The sequence below is a fragment of the Gorilla gorilla genome, chromosome 12 (genome assembly GCF_029281585.2).
Source record: "Gorilla gorilla gorilla isolate KB3781 chromosome 12, NHGRI_mGorGor1-v2.1_pri, whole genome shotgun sequence".
Classification (NCBI taxonomy): Eukaryota; Metazoa; Chordata; class Mammalia; order Primates; family Hominidae; genus Gorilla; species Gorilla gorilla.
The window spans coordinates 92,560,181-92,578,651 of NC_073236.2; the positions used below are offsets into that span (position 1 = coordinate 92,560,181).

General features: G+C 39.9%; 1 protein-coding gene and 1 long non-coding RNA gene across 3 annotated transcripts; one reads left to right on the plus strand and one right to left on the minus strand.

Annotated features, from left to right (window-relative positions):
- Nucleotides 1-1,125: 1,125 nt before the first annotated feature.
- On the minus strand, nt 1,126-6,275 carry LOC134756794 (uncharacterized). The gene is made up of 2 exons (XR_010129980.1): nt 2,007-6,275; nt 1,126-1,811 (listed from the first exon to the last, which is right to left on the minus strand). It is a non-coding gene; the product is annotated as an uncharacterized lncRNA (long non-coding RNA).
- Nucleotides 1,637-17,586, plus strand: CALM2 (calmodulin 2). Of its 2 annotated transcripts, XM_019021098.1 has the most exons (7): nt 1,664-1,779; nt 5,752-5,797; nt 7,436-7,466; nt 15,102-15,245; nt 15,371-15,477; nt 15,895-16,030; nt 16,946-17,586. In XM_019021098.1, exons 1-7 carry the CDS (start codon nt 1,679-1,681, stop codon nt 16,972-16,974), a joined length of 594 nt encoding a protein of 197 aa, XP_018876643.1. In that variant the 5' UTR covers nt 1,664-1,678; the 3' UTR covers nt 16,975-17,586. The 2 variants fall into 2 exon arrangements, with proteins under 2 accessions (XP_004029232.1, XP_018876643.1); XM_004029183.4 differs by lacking the exon at nt 5,752-5,797 and having other exon boundaries at nt 1,637-1,779.
- Nucleotides 17,587-18,471: the final 885 nt, after the last annotated feature.

The following is an 18,471-nucleotide window of genomic DNA, read 5'->3' on the forward strand; positions in this document are numbered from 1 at the left end:
TACATGCTTGTGCTTTTTACTGGAAAATTCTCAGACCTTGATATGGCCTGTGATGATTTCTTTTTTTTTTTTTTTTCTGAGCTGGATTCTACCAACAATCTTCTTAAGGAACTGCCTTTTGAGATTTAAACCTTATTCCTCTTTAATTTCCCAGCGTCCTCTCTGCCTAACGGGGCTGGCTGTCTACTTTGGGCTTTAGTAATGCCTATCCCCTTGCAACTCCTCCATCATACCACGCAATTACACACCTCTGGGCCTTTGCTGTTACTTACTTCACCCAGAACTTGCTCCCTTCTTTCCTCCCTGCTTTTTCCTAGCCCATTTTATAACATTAGACAATTTAGGTGTTATCTTCTCTAGGAACCCTTTTTGGAACCTCTTATAGAGGACTAAGGTCCTCACCTCTGCATCTCGTAAGCCCTTCTATAGTTACAATTATAATCAAACCGAGTTTACACAGTAGGTGTTCACTATCCACCTGTTAAATATTTCAGGTATGTACGCCTTTGTTTATTTTGGATGGGACCAAGCAGTTAGTTTTTATGTGGTTTTTAAAATATTCATTTAAATCTGTGGAGTTAGAAATCCAAAAGGGCAAATTTCCTATGAAGGGGAAGGCATATTATAGTGACCAATTGTTGGAGTCCTACCCTGTGCCAGGTACTTTAACACTTTACATTAATTCTAATCTTTGCATAATTCTAATTCCCTCAATATTCTTTCGAGATAGGTCTTATTGCCTGTATTTTACAAGTGAGGCTAAAAATTAAATGACTCACCCAAGGTCTTGCATCTGAGAGAGTGACCCAACTAACTCATGCCCAGCTCTGTCCAATCCAGAACCCTTTAACCCCACGATAACAAGGGGCCATTTCGAGAGACTAATCCCACTGAAGCTCGGATACTGTGACTTTTGAGTTACTTTTCTTTTCTGGTAAATTGCCCCTGGCAAAGAACGCGAAGAGGAAGTATAAACGAAATACCCTTTGAGATTAGCCTGTCAGCTGAACAGCTACATTTGCCCGTGTCCAGATTTACATGGGTTTTGTGAGGGCGTGAAATGAAGAACGTGCGGCTTCTATGAGGCCAAAACACTAGGTTAAAAAGCTGAGTTCAGGGTACGCGTTTATCGGAATCTTTCAGCTTCATTCTTTATCGGCTTAAGGTGTTTTCGTCTACCCCTCAATAAGGGGCGGGAAAGTGGGTGAGTGTGGCAGGGAAGGATACGTGGAAGAGGAATGTTCTCCAGCCAAGCGCAAAGCTGGCGACTCTGCCGCCTGGCGCAGTTGCCAGGACAGCACGGCGCGAGCAGCAACGGCAGAAGCCGCACCGCGTCCCGGCGGCGGCTGCGAGTCCGAGTGACGCATTGCAGGTACAAACCAGCCAATCAGAGACCGGCTCAACGACCATCGGGGACGCATCGCCGCCACGATGCTCCGCCGCGCCGCAAAGTAGCGCCCCTCAGGGGCCGCTCCACCGGCCTTTTAACGGCTCGCTGGAAATGAAACCCACTTACGTCATCCGTTCGCCCACTTTCCTTGATCTCTTGCCTCATCGACCAAATAACTGTGAAGAAAGGGGTCCCGAGAAGAGTTTGAGGGGAGGGGGTTGGCCGGGACTCGTTTGCGATGTTCCGTTATCTGGATGCGGCGGAGGGATCTGGCGGAGGGAGGTGTTTATGAGGCGCTGGGGGCGGAGGAGGCGAATTAGTCCGAGTGGAGAGAGCGAGCTGAGTGGTTGTGTGGTCGCGTCTCGGAAACCGGTAGCGCTTGCAGCATGGTGAGTGCATCGCTGAGCTGCCGGCGCTGGGCCTATGGGGGGAAGAGACTGGAGCGAACTGACTAAAGAAAGGAAACTCGCCTCCCTTACACCTTCAAGGAGTGGTTTCTCCCAGAGGGATGGCGCGAAAGAGGCCAGGGATGCCCGCGACGGTTGTGTCGCAGGTGCTCCCCCACCCCCATTCTCGTCAGGGGGGCTTCCTCTAGTGAGTTGAGGGCCGGACGCACAGTTCCCGAGGTGGTGAAGCTCCTCGGGGGCTTGGCTGGAGGAGGATGGGTCCGGGATGAGGGACAGCCCAGTGCACGGGAAGGAGAGAAAGTGAAGGAAGGGAGAGAGGGAGCGCAGAGAGCTTTCTGTCGGGCGTCTGGAAAGGTCAAGCAGGGCCCGAATTCAATCCACCCGACCGACGGTTAGTGCGGGCGCCAGGAAGCGCCTTTGTCCGCTTGCGGCCGCCATGCGCCCAGGGGGCGGGAGGAGCGCGCGGGGCCCTGGGGCGAGCGCCGGCGTCGCAGTTAGCCCGCGTCCTCGGCGTGCTGGGATCCAGGGGGCGCGCGGGCGAGCGGGCGGCGCGCTGTGTGGGCCGAGCTCGCGCGGCGCAGGGAGCGGCCGGTGGGGGCGGGGCTGGCGAGCGCCGCGCGGGACCCGGAGCCTCCGCCCCGCTCGGCCCCGCTCGAGCTCCAGCTGCTGTGCTGGCACCTGCAGGACTGCGGAGATCTCCGTGGCGCTGCGGGGCCGTTGGCGGGGATGGGCGGGGGAGGGGGGCCTCGACGGTTTCCCATCCCCCTCTGGCAACCCTAATTTTCCTGCTCCGTCTGGGCCCTGGGGCGTCTTCCACCACCCAGGCCGGATGCTTTAAAAAAAATTGCTTTTTAAAGTGTCTGTCGTTGAAAGAAATTAGTTTTACCCCTGAAGTCAGGGGCGCATCCTCGCAATATACATCTTGTTAGGGAAAGTGTTCGGCTCCAGCTAGGGTTCTACAAGGCGTTTCTTGTTCACCGCCGGAGGGAAGCAAGCTCCGGAGTGACTGCCTTCTGAAAGTCGGTCTTGTAACAGTTGGATGGATGCCTTTGAAGAGCCCCTGTCCCTATTCTATGCTTGAAAACAGTGTGCAGTCCTAATGTTCAAGAACCACGACCACATAAAAACATTGCTCTCCTGCTGCTGCTTTGAAAACGACCCCTAAATTCCGTGTAGAAGTTGCCAGGTCGTCTTGACGTACACTTCGTTTGTATGATGTTTGTCTGTCAAATACTGTGATGGAAGAGTGTACGCGGGGGAGGAGCAGGGAATTTTTTAAAGCATTTTCCGGTCACCTCAGACTGGGAGATCATGTTCTTTCCTGAAAAAAACAAAAAACAAAAAAAAACACCTAATGAGGGCGGTGATCTGTGATACTTACTTTGTGGTTCCTCCTGCCAAGTGGTTACAGCGATGGGTGTGTCCAGGAGGCAAGGTGACATCTTAAACAGGAGTTAGGGATCCTTGCCAACTGAAACCTCCAGCCTGTATGGGTGTGGGGAGAGGATTTCACCTTAAATAAAACTAGCGTTCATTGACGTTTGATGGATTTGCTTCATCTTGATACTTCAAATGTTATTCTGAATTTGAATGTGCTGGTTACATTTGCTTTCTTAAAGATGTAGTTACAGGCATATGTAATAAACATTACAAGTTGTGGAGTAAGCTTTTTTTTTTTAAATAAATGAAGGGTAAAGTTTTCTTTAATCAGTTTTGATAATTGAATCAGTAATTCGAATAGATTTTTTCTTGGTAGAGTTGGTATCTACGCATTTGTGGTCCCTCGCCCAGTGTTAAGCTTTTGTAGTTAACTGTTTGCATCACTGGTGCTTTGGGGGTTTTCTGTTAAATTGACAGCTCTTACTTTAAGAGAAAGTCGAAAAAAAAATCTTAATAAAAATTGACATACCATTATTTGTGACAGATACAGTAAATTTGAAAATTGCCTTCAGATAACTTCATAATTAGAGGACTGAGATTTTACATTAGGAATCCAATTAAAAAAAAATTAGCCGGACATAATGGCCTGTGCGTGTAGTACTGGCTAGTCAATGGGGTGAGGCAGGAGGATCATCTTGGGCCCGGGAGTTGGAGACTGTAGTGAGCTATGATCACACCACTGCACTCCCTGGGCAACAGAGTGAGACCCTGTCTCTCAAAAAATAAAAAAATTAGGACCCCAAGTTAAACTATAAAAAATTTTATATGAAAGTAAAGTAAGATTGCTCATGTAACTTTTGAGTTTACATGTAATCAACATATGCTCATTGAAAACGGGATTGCTTCAAGAGGACTTTGAGTCCAGGGTGATTAGGTAAGTAAAAGATGTAAAAAGGTAGAAAATTTTTGTCACTTGAGTCTAAATAATTGTTCTTATAAGTGCCAACGCCTGTTTCTGTTAGGCTCAGAAGATCAAAGGATTTGGCTCTTTTAAAATATAGAAACTTCTAGCTTCAGCTAGAATTTAGGCCTTTAGTAATAGCCCTAATTTTTTATGAAGCCATTTTGTTCCAGTGATCTTTTGGTGAGAGATGCTATGTAAGTACTATTCTTCAGAATTAGGTGTGTTTTTACCCTAATGAAATAATTTAGATTGCTTTTGATACAGGTAAAACAAATATCCTGGCTTCCATAATTGGAGAAAAAACTTCATATAAGAATCCTTTGTTGTATCAAAGTAGCACCTGATGGGAATGAACAGACAGGAATGGATGAAGGATAGCAGTTTGCGTTCCATTTCAAGCCTATGGGCTCACACATTTATTCAGATAAGAACACCACCTTTCACTAGATAAACTACAACAGTATTCATGCATACTTTTTGAATGGCATGTAGGAAATGTTTGGTAGGTACATAATGTATTCACTTCAGGTCACTAATGTAATACAGGGTCGTGCTTCTTAGTGTTGACAGATCACCTATGGTTCTCCAAAATGAACATTCTAGTACAGGAGGTCTAGGGAGGAACCTGAGAGTATACTAATGCCTAGGAACTTCCTCTGGAGTGGCAAATGCAGTGGGAAGAATTATATCAATAGCTACAGAAATAAGGGAGTAAGAACAAGTCATCTCTCTAGTGAATTATTCTTCACTTTACTGAGATAAACATACATGTTAATGAGCTTGAGTTTTCCCAAAAGTGTAATTCTTCTGGTTCTTCTAAGAAAATGGCACTCCCTGGAAACAAGGAAGAACCAAATTTATTCGCCTTTGTAGCAGTTGGGAAAGTTAGTGCTAGGAAGTCTTCTTGATTTATAGTAGGCTTTAATCTGGATATTGCTGGTAAAAGTTTATTCTAAAACCTGAACTCTGGATAAGTAATACAAAAAGCTTCTCAACCTTCAAGCAAAATTGAGAGCTTTCAGGTTATGTGAGTAATTTGGTCTCTTGGGTGCTTAATTCATTCCTTGAAGCTCATTTTTGTGATCTCTTCCAAGATTGCATTTGCTTGGAGGTAGGGAGTTAGACAAGATGGTATGAGGTCCCTAAATTTTGACTTTCCAAGCAAAATTGGACAGTGGTTCCTTAATTGCTAACATCCTCGTTTCTTCCTAAGGCTTCTCATGTTTCATATATAGTAGCCTTCCCAAAATCCCATTCTCCCCCATTTAGAGAGAACGAACCTGTCTCCCTTCCTGTACAGAGTACGGGACCCTTCAACTTTCACACAGGCTGCAGTGTCTGCCACACATTTAGCTCAAATTTTTTTAGCCTTAAAGTGATGTCAGCTGCATCTGTCGCTGGGTTGCACCTTGTGGATTTAGTTTGCATAAATTTTCTCAGCTTAAACAAAGTTAACATTGAATAGAGTAAGCTTACCATAAAGGGCTTAACAAATGCCATGCATGTCTACATTCTGTGTGGAAATTGAGCTAGTCAGGTTGATATTTAACATTGTAGGTTCTTTGTTTAGTTAATTTATATGAAATAATGGTTACCATTTAACTCTTTAGGTTAGCTTTGTACATAGCATCTCACTTTGCACAACAACCCTGCAAGGTAAGTATTGTTATTCTTGTGCTACAAATGAAGTTGACTGAGAGGAGGAGTACGACGTCCAAGGTCACACAGCTGTTAAATGGCAGAGCTGGGATACTGGCCTGTGACTCAGAACTTGTTGCTTTCCCCCCACGCCATGCATGCCAGGTTGCCCTTCCTTTCAGAAATGGTGGAAGTCCTGCAAAATGCAATAAACTGAAGTAACGTAGCTTCTATTAATACAAAATAAATAACTCAGATTTACTGGATTTTAAACCTTATTCCTTGGGTAAACAATCTGTGACTGACTTCACACCAAATATTTGTTGGCGGAGGATTTGGACTTTAGGGATAAAAGTGGATACATTTTTTATTTTACAAACTCTGTATTTGAACTTAATTATTGGCTCTTCAATTTTACGTTACCAGCTTTTTTTTTTTAATGAATTTGATTTACATCGTGGTCAAATAAAAATTGTTGAGCAGGGAAAATAAACTACTTTCTGGATTCCTTCCCGAATTTTCTCATGTTGTGCCCTAGAGAAAATGTGTTCCACATTAAGGTGTTACTTTTCCCAGGGGTGTGTTCATTTAAAAAGAATGAAGCCAGGCAATGTTTATTTTTCTTTTACCTACAAATAAATGAATGGATTAATCATTGTATACTTGACTCCCATGTTGGTAGGGATTTTAGATAGGAGGCTATTTCTTGTCTGTGCTTCTCAATACCCCATAAGCAGTTGCTTCATGGATGTATATACTAATAAGCAGTGAAAGAAAGTGCATGTTCAAAGAATACAACAAGGAGTCTGGATATTTTGCAATCATCTTTATATATTACGGTGCTCTGAATTAAAAGCTAAAAGTTACTCGCTATGTCTGACACCTTAGTGCTTTATCTTGGTTCTACTAATTTTGTGTGCCCCACTCCCACTTAACCCTAGCCTCATTCCTTATTTGTAAGATAGGGGATAATACCATTGTAAGGTTATTATTAAGATTGAATAAGGATAAAATTTATAATGGGTTTTAGCAAATGGCAGAAAATATTTTCTGAAGAAAACCAAGTGCTATTAAAAAAACATCACAAGCCTTGGGCTTACTTTGGGATTTTAAAAGCCAAGAGAAAATGGATGGCTGAACTTTCAAACATTTGGTAAATATTATAGTATTGTAGTTCAGAGCTCTGGATTCTTTGTATTTTGCCTGCTGGGTGAGAAGGAATAAAAGCTTGTGCCTTTTTCTTTTTTTTTAATCACTTTAATTTCAAAACAATGTGTTTAACCATTTGTGGGAGTAATTTTCATTTTGTGAGCCTGAAGCATTTTGATTCAGTGGGAATTTCTGGTGATTTATATCTGGAATAGAAGTGAGCTTAAGTTTAGCTATTCTAACGTTGAAAAAGGAAGCAATGTTTCTATTGGATTCTAAAGTATACTTTCAAAAATATTCTGAAGTATTTGTATATCTTAAACTTGGAATTAAGACAGCTTTGAAGATAAGAGAAACTAGATGTGTGCATTTTCTATCCAGATGTGTTTGTTGCTGGAACTAAATGAAACAGTACATGGTAACCCTTGAAAGGTTTTAAACTTGTTTCTGTAACTGCTAATCTACATACTCTCAAGTCACTAATCTTCCTCTTTGATCTCTTTGTAGGCTGACCAACTGACTGAAGAGCAGATTGCAGGTGAGAAATAGTCAGCTAGATTGTACCCATTAGATTGTTATTATAAATTGAATAGCCAACGTCAGAATAAGAGACTTGTATGAAATAATTGACTTTGGTATATGTCATGGATACTAACATATGGGTATAATATAATACAGTAATTCAACCTGCTTTGGCAAGTGGGATTGTAAACTTGCCGATGGAAGATGTGCAGGGCTAATTGTAATTAAAGACATGTATTTTAGTTTGCGTGGATATACTTTGGAGCCTTGTGGTGTAGTGATGGTCTTTGTTTTGTTTTCTGAAGACTACCTTAGTATAAAACAGGAATTCTGGGCTAGCTAACACGCTAGAAAACGAGGCCAAGAAGTAACTAAGGCAACTTGCAATGGAGAATCAAAAAAGGAACAATTGAATTTACCCTAGTTAAAATTAGCTAACATTTTAACCTAAGAATTGCATGTATAATCAATCAGGGAATAACCATTTCTCAAGTGAAAAAATTTAAGAAGTTGGCATTCTATTCTATAAATGTCACTGTAGCAATGTGGATTTTTCTCTTAAAAAGCAGTGACAGCTGTTGAAATGAAGCTGCTTAAATCTTGTCCCTTTTAGTTTGCTATGGAAGTATGCAAAATTATTACATAAAACCTGATGTCATGTTCTCTTTATGCCATGCCATAGAACATTAATACTTTTGATTTATCCTTGTACTTTGAGATGGCTGGTTAATGTCAATGTTGGGGAAACTTTTTTCCCCCCCTTGCTGGAGTTGTTTTTTTTTTTTTTTTATTGTAGTGTTGAAATGCTTTGCAAACTCTTCCTTTGTTTTCATTAGACACTTATTAGCATGAGCACCAAGCAGTTTATTTGCCACAGTTTTCACAGTAAGCAGGAAGGGTTTGATAAGAGCTCAAAAGCACTTGAGCACTTTTTCTTAAGCTGGAGAAAACTGAGAAGCCCAGTTGGAACTATATAGCCCATTTAAAGCAAGCTCCCCACTTCCATAAGCATATAGAAATTTGGGGGATACCAGAATTACACTAGTCACCTCAAATACTATTTGATAGGACTGTAGGTAGAAAGCTATTAGTATTAAAGACAAATTTAAGCAGGTTTTATTTTTACTTATTGTGTAATTTGACTTAAACTTAGTTTTTACTTTCTGAGGTTGGTAAATTACATGTATTGAATGTTATGAACAAAAAGCAAACAGTTTTGGGAATAATTTTTTTTTTGTTGAGTTACACTGTTTTAAAGGTATCACCTATTTGATCTCATGTCTCAAAAAAAATAGACTGGGCCTGATGGCTGGTAATCTTATCACTTTGGGAGGCTGAGGCAGCAGGATCACTTGAGCCCAGGAGTTTGAGACCAGCCTGGGCAACATAGTGAGACCCCATCTCTACAAAGTAAATGTATCATCAAAATGTTTTTCTGAAGTAGTATTTTTATAAATATACTGTCTCCTTCCCAAACTGTCTCAGGCTGTCTAATACTTTCACTCTTAAACTCTGACCTTCTCTAATACGTTTCTTAATATTCCCAGTCAGGTACAGGCACCTACTGTATGCAGTACAGCATGTTCACTTTAGGGTAGAAAACGTTACTCAGTGTGCCATTGCATAGTTGATGGTCTGCTCTCTTAAACACAACTCTTTAAAAAGAAAGTTTGTTGGCCGGGCGCAGTGGCTCACGCCTGTAATTCCAGCACTTTGGGAGGCCGAGGCGGATCACTTGAGGTCAGGAGTTCATGACCAGCCTGGCCAACGTGGTGAAACCCCATCTCTCCTAAAAATACAAAAATTAGCCAGGCATGGTGGCGTGCGCCTGTAATCCCAGCTACTCAGGAGGCTGACGCAGGAGAATCACTTGAACCTGGGAGGCAGAGGTTGCAGCAAGATCGTGCCACTGCACTCCAGCCTGGGCAACAGAGCGAGACTTTGTCTCAAAAAAAAAAAAAAAAAAGTTCGTGTCTATTGAATATAAGAGGATCCCTCTTCAGTGATTGATAGCATTTTTATTTTTTAATTTATTTTGAGACAGTTTCACTCTTGTTGCCCGGGCTGGAGTGCAGTGGCGCAACCTCCGTCTCCCGGGTTCAAGCTGTTCTGCTTCAATCTCCCGAGTAGCTGGGATTAGAGGCATGCACCACCTGGCTATTTTTGTATTTTTAGTAGAGATGAGGTTTCTCCATGTTGGTCAGGCTGGTCTCAAACTCGCAACCTCAGGTGATCCACCTGCCTCAGCCTCCTAAAGTGCTGGGATTACAGGTGTGAGCCACCATGCCTGGCCTGGTAGAATTCTTATAAAGAATACTTGTAGTTCATCAAAACTGTGACATTCAGGACCTGTTCTCTTTATCGTCTTTAAGTTAAATCCTATCTTTTCTTGGCTTTCATCATAAAATTAGGTTTCCAATGGGAGTAGAGGGAAAAAAATCTGTTCTTAGGTTCTCTTCTTATCCTACCTTTTCCTAGACCACAGATTTCTTGGACCTCCAGGTTTCAGTTAAGATTTAGGGCAGAGGAACCAAAACTTCTATGCTACTAAAATAAAAATCATGTGCGGTCAGGGACCTTTTTGTTCTACTTTGTAGGCCCGGTACCTGCCACATAGTAATCATTGAATATTTCTTGAATAAATTTTATTCTCAATGAGTGTGTAACACAAAAAAGTTCTAGAGCACTACTATCCTAAGATTTCTGCCTACTCTCCAAGTCCCTTCCTCCCAAATTTGGTATATTTCAGTGTTTACCTTTGAGATGAAGGCAATTTTTTAATCTGGTAAATTGTAATTGTTGGTGGCTGGGCATGGTGGCGCATGTCTAATCCCAACACTTTGGGAGGCTGAGGCAGTGGGATTGCTTGAGCCCAGGAGTTCAAGACCAGTCTGGGCAACACAGCAAGACCCTGTCTCAAAAAAAAAGAAAAAAAAAATTTTTTTTTTTTTTAGTTGTAAGTGCTGGTGACCGCTAACATCCTTGTGTAGATGAAGTTACTAAATTTTTTTTTTTTTTTTTTTTTTTTTTTTTTTTGAGACGGAGCTTCACTCTCTTGCCCAGGCTGGAGTGCAGTAGCATGATCTTGGCTCACTGCAACCTTTGCTGTCCAGCTTCAAGCAATTCTCCTGGCTCAGTCTCCCAAGTAGCTGGGATTACAGGCGTGCACCACCACACCCGGCTAGTTTTTGTATTTTTAGGAGAGATGGGGTTTCACCATGTTGGCCAGGCTGGTCTTGAACTGCTGACGTCAGGTGATCCGCTTACCTTGACCTCCCAAAGTGTTGGGATTACAGGCATGAGCCACTGCACCCAGCCTAAAATTTTTTATATTACCTGGTCGTATAGAGCATTCCAGTCTAGTATGACATCACTAACAAGTTCATTTTGTTGATAACTCTGCCATGATGTCATTAGTTGTTGCTGTTTGACTTTTGGAAGACTGATAGGAAAAATGTACAGTATTTTTTCCTTAAGGAGTCTGTACCTAAACTTTCATTAAATTCTCAAGGTCCAAATTTGTTTGATAAAAATATTAATATTACTCAATGTATAGCAACAACTGCATGAAGCGCCAAAAGAGTTCCAGTACATGATCTTTAAGGGATTATTAAGTTCAGAATTGTGTGAAGAAATAGAAGTTAATAAACAGTCATTTGATTTGTTTTGTAATTGTCTTGTGATAACCTATTTTAATAAAATTTTTAAAACGTTATTTTAATAAAATTATATGTTTAGGTAATAAACTAATTAGGGAAGGGCCTTGGGGTTGCTAATGAACAAATAAAACTTGAGTAATAGATTTTTCTGAAAGTTTCAGTTTGGTCAGCTAAAATGGATTTTGGTAGGTTCCTTATACCTATCAATTATGTAGAAGATAGCTGTTCTGTGCATTCAGGACCTGTTCTCTTTATTGTGTGTTTAGGTTTTGACTCTTGGATTAATTTCAAGTCATTCCTGGGAGTTACTGTTTAGAATTATATGCTTCTATACTTAAAGATTATGCTAGTTTTGAAGTACAGGTAAACTGTAAAGGCAGGTGAATTAAAAGTTTACTTTGGGGTTTATTATTTTGAGTTTTTACAGGTATTTTTTACTGTTTAGTATAAAAATACAAGTAAATATTTGGAATAAACCTTGACCTTTAACAGAAATGTTATTTGTTCCTTTCTTGAATGAATAACAAATGGTATTAGCATAGATACGGTTTTATTTTCTGCATTTTACTTATTCTAGCAAACATTTTAAGTGTTATTAGATTTTTAAATTTCTTGAAAGTTATACATAGTCTTACACTATGCATCTTCCAGTATTTAGCTTTTTGTTAAGTCGTGTAATAGAAAGGTGATTACTGCTAATTAAACATTGGGAATTTATGCACCTAATGGTGGTGTTAAAAGATACCCATAGCAGAGAATGTAATATAAACAAATATCTCAAAGTCCTTTAATTTTCTTGTAACCTAAATTAGGTGAAAGGTGCAATGTGTCTGAACTCCAATATATGTATTTCTAGATATTTCTACATTCTGTTTAAAAACAGTAAAATTGAAATGTCTTTATCAATTGTGCTATTTGTAGGTGGAGACTCCCTGATCTATTTTTGTCATTAGGTTGATCTAGGTTAGCACTGTATACTATCTTCATAAAATCAATTAGTGTGGTACAAACCTTCTGATTGGTATTAGATGAGTTCCTCTATAAACCAGTAATATTTAAATAAGAAAGAATGCAGTTAGGAGGCAATTGTAATAGCCCCGGCAAAGGACGATGGAGCCTTGAACCAAAATACTGGTTGTAGAGATGGAGGAAAAATCAGGCAGTATTTAAATGATAGAATTGGAGACCTGTTGACAGATTTCAGACTGAAAGAGTTAAAAGTGGCTCTTGGGCTTTTGCTAGTACCTTTAGGGTTGCCTGGGAGTATAGAATTCATTTTCATGTTTTGCTTGTCATCAGCCAGGGGAGCTATATCCTGTAGACAGCCAGAAATAAAGATATTTATTGAGCGAGATGGGTAGACTAAAGATATCTTCGTTGTAAGTGGGTATAGATGAAGTGGCCAAGGAGTGGGAAAAAAGGATAAAATTGGTCACATCTAGACATAAGAGACAGGAGTAAGAGCCTTTGGCAGTATATGGTAGGAGGAAAATCAACGTACTGTTATGAAGGCCAAGAAAAGTTTTGAGAGTTTTTCCATGCAGTTTTGGATGCTGCAAAAAGATGAGATAGTCTTTATCTTGACATTTATTAAGTATTTATTTGTTGGACATAGTTCTAAGTGTTTGACACATACTAATTTTTTTATGGGGGGTGACCAGGTGAATACCCCTTGTGGGCATGGTATACTGTGTCACCCCACTTACTGGGCACATTTATGTCATTTCACAGAAATGAGGAAGCTGAGGCAGAAAAGGTTTAGTAGCTTGTCCAGATTACATTGCCAGAAGAAGAAACAGAGCTAGGAAATTCTAACCCAGTAGTCAAGTTACAAAGTCTCATTTTAGTTTCTATGCCATATGGCTTCACATTGAAGCATACTTGATGGATTGGGTGACTGACTAGTGGTCATTGGTAAACTCAGCATTTTCAGGTGATGAGTTGGAGCTGGATGTCATTTTAAAATAGTGGATTGTTTGGAGAGAGGAAATTGGTATGAGTAGTAGTGCCTTCCAAAATTTGGGGAGGGATAAGGGCAAGCATTTAAAATGTAACTAAGGTTTCAATTTAGTTTTAGGCTAAGCGATGTGAAGATATTTATGTGGTAATGGGCAAATTAGTGGAAGAATAGTTGAGTCCAGGGAAGAGGTAATATGGAATGAAACTGGAAGGTGTACGCGAATTGGAGTAGGGATAAGCAGGCAGGGAATAAATTGGCCTTGGACCGTAAAGAAGGTACACCATTTCTTACACATGTGTCACATACATTTTCAAATGTATGGCTATGTTGAGAATGCTTAATGGCCCCATGAACTTGGAAACTTTTTGTATTCGTTTGCTGATAGGGTCTAATATTTTCTGGGAAATGACTTACTTGGAAAATACTAGCTTTATTATTTACTGATTGGTATAACTTTGCAGTATCAAAGTTAGTCTGTTTTAGTTTCTTTCTTTTTTTTTTTTTTGAGACAAGTCTCACTCTGTTGCCCAAGCTGGAGTGCAGTGGTGTGATCTCGGCTCACTGCAACCTCCGCCTCTCGGGTTCAAGCAGTTCTCCTGCTGCAGCCTCCCCAGTAGCTGGGACTACAGGCGCACGCCGCCACACCCAGCTTGTGTGTGTGTGTGTGTTTGTGTTTTAGTAGAGACGGGGGACTACAGGCACACGCCGCCACACCCAGCTTGTGTGTGTGTGTGTTTTAGTAGAGACGGGGTTTCACCCTGTTGTTCAGGCTGGTCTGGAACTCACCCTGAGCTCAGGCAGTCTGCCCACCTTGGCCTCCCAAAGTGCTAGGATTACAGGTGTGAGCCACTGCACCTGGCTTGTTTTAGTTTATCTGTAAATGGTGAATGAAGCCAGGTAGTCTGGAGTGTTGCACCAGCAGGAGGTTTCCATGTAATCTAGTGATGTATTAGAAGGAACATATAGCCGGGCACAGTGGCTCATGCCCTGTAATCCCAGCACTTTGGGAGGCAGAGACAGGCGGATCACCTGAGGTTGGGAGTTCGAGGCCAGCCTGACCAACGTGGAGAAACCCCATCTCTACTAAAAATAGAAAATTAGCTGGGCGTGGTGGTGCATGCCTGTAATTCCAGCTACTCGGGAGGCTGAGGCAGGAGAATTGCTTGATCCTGGGAGGAGGAGGTTGCGGTGGGCTGAGATTGCACCATTGCACTCCAGCCTGGACAACAAGAGCGAAAGTCCATCTCAAAAAAAAACAACAGCAAGAAGGAACATACTATCACAACATGATGTTAAGGAATAATCAGTTTCACTATATAAGGTTGGGGTTTTAATATTCCAAAGAAAGCTCAAAATGATCTTTGTTCTCAGTGACATGCATTTAGCTAAAACTGGACATTCATATCTTGATCAGCCCATTTGTTATAGACTGTTTATATAGTCCCTTCTCCTGCCTTACTAGAAAGGGAAAGTAGCCTGTTTTAATTTAGTAGGTGATTGATTTAGACATAGTGGCTAACTCTAAACACAGTATACAGAAACAGTTTAATTACTCTGTAGAAATACGTATTTGGGTACCAGTAGTCTTATTTTTGTTTTGTGAGTGTAGGTTAGGTCTGTAATTTTGAATTATGTTCTACAGAGCAGCTTCAGTGACAGAGGAGCCAGTCATTTGGGGATTTGGTTCTTTTCCTCTGTAAACCTAGGATAATTTTACTTAGGTCAGCATGAAAGTACAGTGGTATGATTGGTCAAAGATATATTTGAAATATTATCATAAGGTATCGTAAAGATTGGTTAATCTTTAGGAGTCAAAGTCACATTTCAATTGCTACCTCCATTGGTATTTTCCGTTAAAAGTTTTTGGGTTTTTCTGAGACGTGGGGTCTTACAGTTTGGCCAGGCTGAAGTGCAGTGGCTATTCACTGGCATGATCCCACCACTGAGTAGGCTTTAAGAGTTAATACGTTTCATTTAGGTTACATTTTATTATTAATCTGTATATTTGGATTGTGGTCTTCCTTTCAAACAGAATTCAAAGAAGCTTTTTCACTATTTGACAAAGATGGTGATGGAACTATAACAACAAAGGAATTGGGAACTGTAATGAGATCTCTTGGGCAGAATCCCACAGAAGCAGAGTTACAGGACATGATTAATGAAGTAGATGCTGATGGTAAGTCTTCAATTTTGGGGGGTGGGAGGGGTTGAAGAAGTGATACTTAGATGTTTCCACTAAACCTTTGCTGTTTGCTTATATGTTTCCACTAAAGCTTTGATGTTTCCACTAAACCATTTCAGGTAATGGCACAATTGACTTCCCTGAATTTCTGACAATGATGGCAAGAAAAATGAAAGACACAGACAGTGAAGAAGAAATTAGAGAAGCATTCCGTGTGTTTGATAAGGTACGTCAAGGACTGGATGTGTTAAATTTTGAGGATGAAATGAAGATACCAGGACTCATTATGAAGACTTGTGTTTTTTTGGTTTTTTGTGTTTGTTTTTTTTTTGATGATTTACCAACATATTTTAATTACCAAGCAAAAGCTTTTTAAGAATTCAGTATAGACTTTCTAATATATGTATTGCGTTCATCTTGTCAAAGGAGGTGTCACTTGACTTTGGGACTAGGAAATAATGATTTCAATGTAGGACATTTTGCTTGGCTCTTAATGACATTTGTAGGTCAACTGTGTAGATTTGTATGCATTTCTAAAGTATATTTTTTCCCCAATGTGAAATTTAGTAGTAAACTTAATAAATTTCCATTCCAACCTCAAGTCTGTAATTTGACTCAGAAACTATACTAAATTTTTTGCTAGGATGGCAATGGCTATATTAGTGCTGCAGAACTTCGCCATGTGATGACAAACCTTGGAGAGAAGTTAACAGATGAAGAAGTTGATGAAATGATCAGGGAAGCAGATATTGATGGTGATGGTCAAGTAAACTATGAAGGTAAATGTTTCACTCTCACGCCTCATTCTTCACTTTGATTTTTAAGATAAGAGGTGCTTTGTCAGGGAACTGATCGAAATTAGTGACCCTTCCTCCCAAATTAGGTTGCTAAAACAGTTACTTATATTTAACCTTCTTAAAATTCAGAGTGTTGTCTGCAGACTAGGTAACATTGCTCTGACTTGAGAACTTAATTTAGAAATATTTACTATCAGGTTCTATCCCTACACCTGGAATCAGCATTGTAATAGGATTCTTGGGTGATTCATGTATAAAGTTTGAGAAGCACTGTTCAGTGTTTGTGTGATTGTGGAACAATGTGGAAAGCAAACTTGTTTCCTAAAATGAAATTAATGTGACTTTCTTTCCCTGCACTTGTATTATCTTTTTTCTTTAATTGGCTTTAGTCTGAAACTGAAGTTTACATGTGCTTCAAAAGTATTGTATCTATTAACTTTAAGATGGCCATATCAGGAAGCAAGGCATTTAGAAACTGAAGGATTTTGAGTAAAACTTTGTATTTTTTTCATGATGTAACTACTTAACTTAGAAAAGAGCATAAAATGTAATGTTATAAAAATTAAACCTAGCCCATAGCATTGAATTTACAATATTGTCTTGTAATCCAGCAGACTTAAAATTCAAGTCTAAACTAAGATAGAGCCAAGAATGCTCTTTTTTATATTGGCCTATCTAAAGCGTTAATTTGGCTCTTACTAATAAACCTGAATAGTTATGGTTAATGAAGTTCCAGCCTGGGCAATAAACTAGCTTCCCTCTGTACTTAATGGTAATTCTGAGGAAAGAGAGGAATGGAAAGAGTACTCAGTAATTGAGTAAATGTGATTTTTTTTTTTTTTTTTTTTTTTGGTCTTTTGCTATTGACTCATTTTTTGTGTACTTCTTCTTTTTCAGAGTTTGTACAAATGATGACAGCAAAGTGAAGACCTTGTACAGAATGTGTTAAATTTCTTGTACAAAATTGTTTATTTGCCTTTTCTTTGTTTGTAACTTATCTGTAAAAGGTTTCTCCCTACTGTCAAAAAAATATGCATGTATAGTAATTAGGACTTCATTCCTCCATGTTTTCTTCCCTTATCTTACTGTCATTGTCCTAAAACCTTATTTTAGAAAATTGATCAAGTAACATGTTGCATGTGGCTTACTCTGGATATATCTAAGCCCTTCTGCACATCTAAACTTAGATGGAGTTGGTCAAATGAGGGAACATCTGGGTTATGCCTTTTTTAAAGTAGTTTTCTTTAGGAACTGTCAGCATGTTGTTGTTGAAGTGTGGAGTTGTAACTCTGCTTGGACTATGGACAGTCAACAATATGTACTTAAAAGTTGCACTATTGCAAAACGGGTGTATTATCCAGGTACTCGTACACTATTTTTTTGTACTGCTGGTCCTGTACCAGAAACATTTTCTTTTATTGTTACTTGCTTTTTAAACTTTGTTTAGCCACTTAAAATCTGCTTATGGCACAATTTGCCTCAAAATCCATTCCAAGTTGTATATTTGTTTTCCAATAAAAAAATTACAATTTACCCAATGGTTGCTCTGCATCTGAGTCATTTAACTGTTGAAGTCTAATAATTTTGAAAATAAAATATGGCATTGGTTTCTGCCTGGTATAGTCTAGATAATTTTTTCTTGTGTGGGGAAGCATATGGAGATGGGTGGCAGAAATAGTGAAGGTGGGAAAGGAAGGAGAAAAGGACTGGAAAAGTGAGAAAAGAGGGAGAGAAGCACAGAAAATAAGAGGAACAAAATAAGGGGTGTAACTAAGGAGAGATTGAAGAGGAAGGCCGAAAAGATGGGGATCTATGGGGGCTGGCTTAGTGTAGTCACCTTTTGGGGGCCACCATCATGCGTGCCCACAACATTCCTCCACCACCATGCCTGTCGTACTGTGCTGCTGTGTTAGACCCAGGACACCTGTGAGTTCCCTCTGTACCCACAGAACAAGATGGTGGCAGTCATGGGAAAAGAGGGGCAAGTTTTTTGTTTTGTTTCTTTATCCAGATTGTATTTGACAACTTCAAAAGGCCCAAATGAAAGACTCAAAAACTTAAGTGTACCTAGCATGGGAATTGGCATAAAGTAGGTATTTACTGTTTCCTACCTTTATAGTTTTCAACTTTGGCATTTGTCCATGTTGTCCAAGCTGTGCAATGAAGTTTTAAATGTTTGCATGTTCAAAAAAAACACCAAATCTAGTTGGGGTGAGCATCCTTACAGTTTTACTTCTATTAACTAATATTTTATTCATTGTGCTTTTTAATTCTATAAGAGAATTTTCAGCTTGCCCATCTGCAACATTTTACAAAAAAAGATGTCTTTAGGAGTAAATTGGCAATGACTACACCTTGTTTTAGTTTTTGCTGGCTTCTGTCATTGCTTTCTCTATAATTTGAGCTACTCCAAAGGTGGTTAT

Coding starts and splice junctions, on each gene's coding strand:
- CALM2 (XM_019021098.1), top strand. CDS start 1,679: ATGAGGCGCTGGGGGCGGAGGAGGCGAATTAGTCCGAGTGGAGAGAGC. Junction 15,246..15,370: donor TAATGAAGTAGATGCTGATG/GTAAGTCTTCAA, acceptor AAACCATTTCAG/GTAATGGCACAATTGACTTC. Junction 15,478..15,894: donor CATTCCGTGTGTTTGATAAG/GTACGTCAAGGA, acceptor ATTTTTTGCTAG/GATGGCAATGGCTATATTAG.